The sequence below is a fragment of the Trichosurus vulpecula genome, chromosome 3 (genome assembly GCF_011100635.1).
Source record: "Trichosurus vulpecula isolate mTriVul1 chromosome 3, mTriVul1.pri, whole genome shotgun sequence".
In the NCBI taxonomy this organism is placed as follows: domain Eukaryota; kingdom Metazoa; phylum Chordata; class Mammalia; order Diprotodontia; family Phalangeridae; genus Trichosurus; species Trichosurus vulpecula.
The window spans coordinates 403371685-403372516 of record NC_050575.1 but is presented as its reverse complement, the minus strand read 5'-3'; the positions used below and the strand labels follow the sequence as shown (position 1 = coordinate 403372516).

The 832-nt window shown below is 47.4% G+C and overlaps 1 protein-coding gene across 1 annotated transcript; it reads right to left on the bottom strand.

Annotated features, from left to right (window-relative positions):
• Positions 1–319: 319 nt before the first annotated feature.
• On the bottom strand, positions 320–832 carry LOC118844394 (40S ribosomal protein S18-like). Its single transcript, XM_036752270.1, has one exon. It carries the CDS (start codon positions 830–832, stop codon positions 374–376), a length of 459 nt encoding a protein of 152 aa, XP_036608165.1. The 3' UTR covers positions 320–373.

Below are 832 nucleotides of genomic sequence, written 5' to 3'. Positions count from 1 at the left end.
GACACACTTTACTAACAGTGTGACCTTGGGCAAGTTACTTAACCCCAATTGCCCTGCCTTCCCCCCTGCAAAAAAAAAAAATCTAAACCACTCAATAAGGATCACCCACTTAGCTGTCCTTTTGGGGAGACTAAAGCACCTGTTTTTTAGGAGGAGCAAAAAGAGCAGAGAATTGTCGTTTGGGGAGGTGCTCAGCCTAAACTGGTTTCTGTTTACAGGTATATGAAACAGGGGTCTCAGGTAAAACTGGTTATCAAGCAGATGGAGTTGGGGAAGAAAGGGTTGGAGTCATCACCTAATTGAACTGTGCCTTTACTTCTTTTTTTTTTTTGTTATAAACTTATTTATTAATAGACAAGGCCAGTGAAGTTGTTTACTTCTTCTTGGACACACCGACAGTGCGATCCCTGCGGCCTGTAGTCTTGGTGTGCTGGCCTCGAACCCGGAGACCCCAGAAGTGCCGAAGCCCACGATGTGCCCGAATCTTTTTCAGTCGCTCCAGATCTTCACGCAGCTTGTTGTCCAGACCGTTGGCCAGAACCTGGCTGTATTTTCCATCCTTTACATCCTTCTGCCTGTTAAGGAACCAGTCTGGAATCTTGTATTGCCGGGGATTCTGCATGATGGTGATCACGCGCTCCACCTCATCTGCAGTGAGCTCACCAGCCCTCTTGGTGAGGTCAATGTCTGCTTTCCTCAGTACTACATGAGCGTATCTTCGACCCACACCCTTGATGGCTGTGATGGCAAAAGCTATTTTGCGCCGTCCATCGATGTTGGTGTTGAGCACTCTCAAGATGTGCTGGAACTTCTCAGGGATCACAAGAGACAT

What these genes read in the sequence shown, in the direction of transcription:
- LOC118844394 (XM_036752270.1), bottom strand. Translation starts at nt 832, where the DNA reads ATGTCTCTTGTGATCCCTGAGAAGTTCCAGCACATCTTGAGAGTGCTC.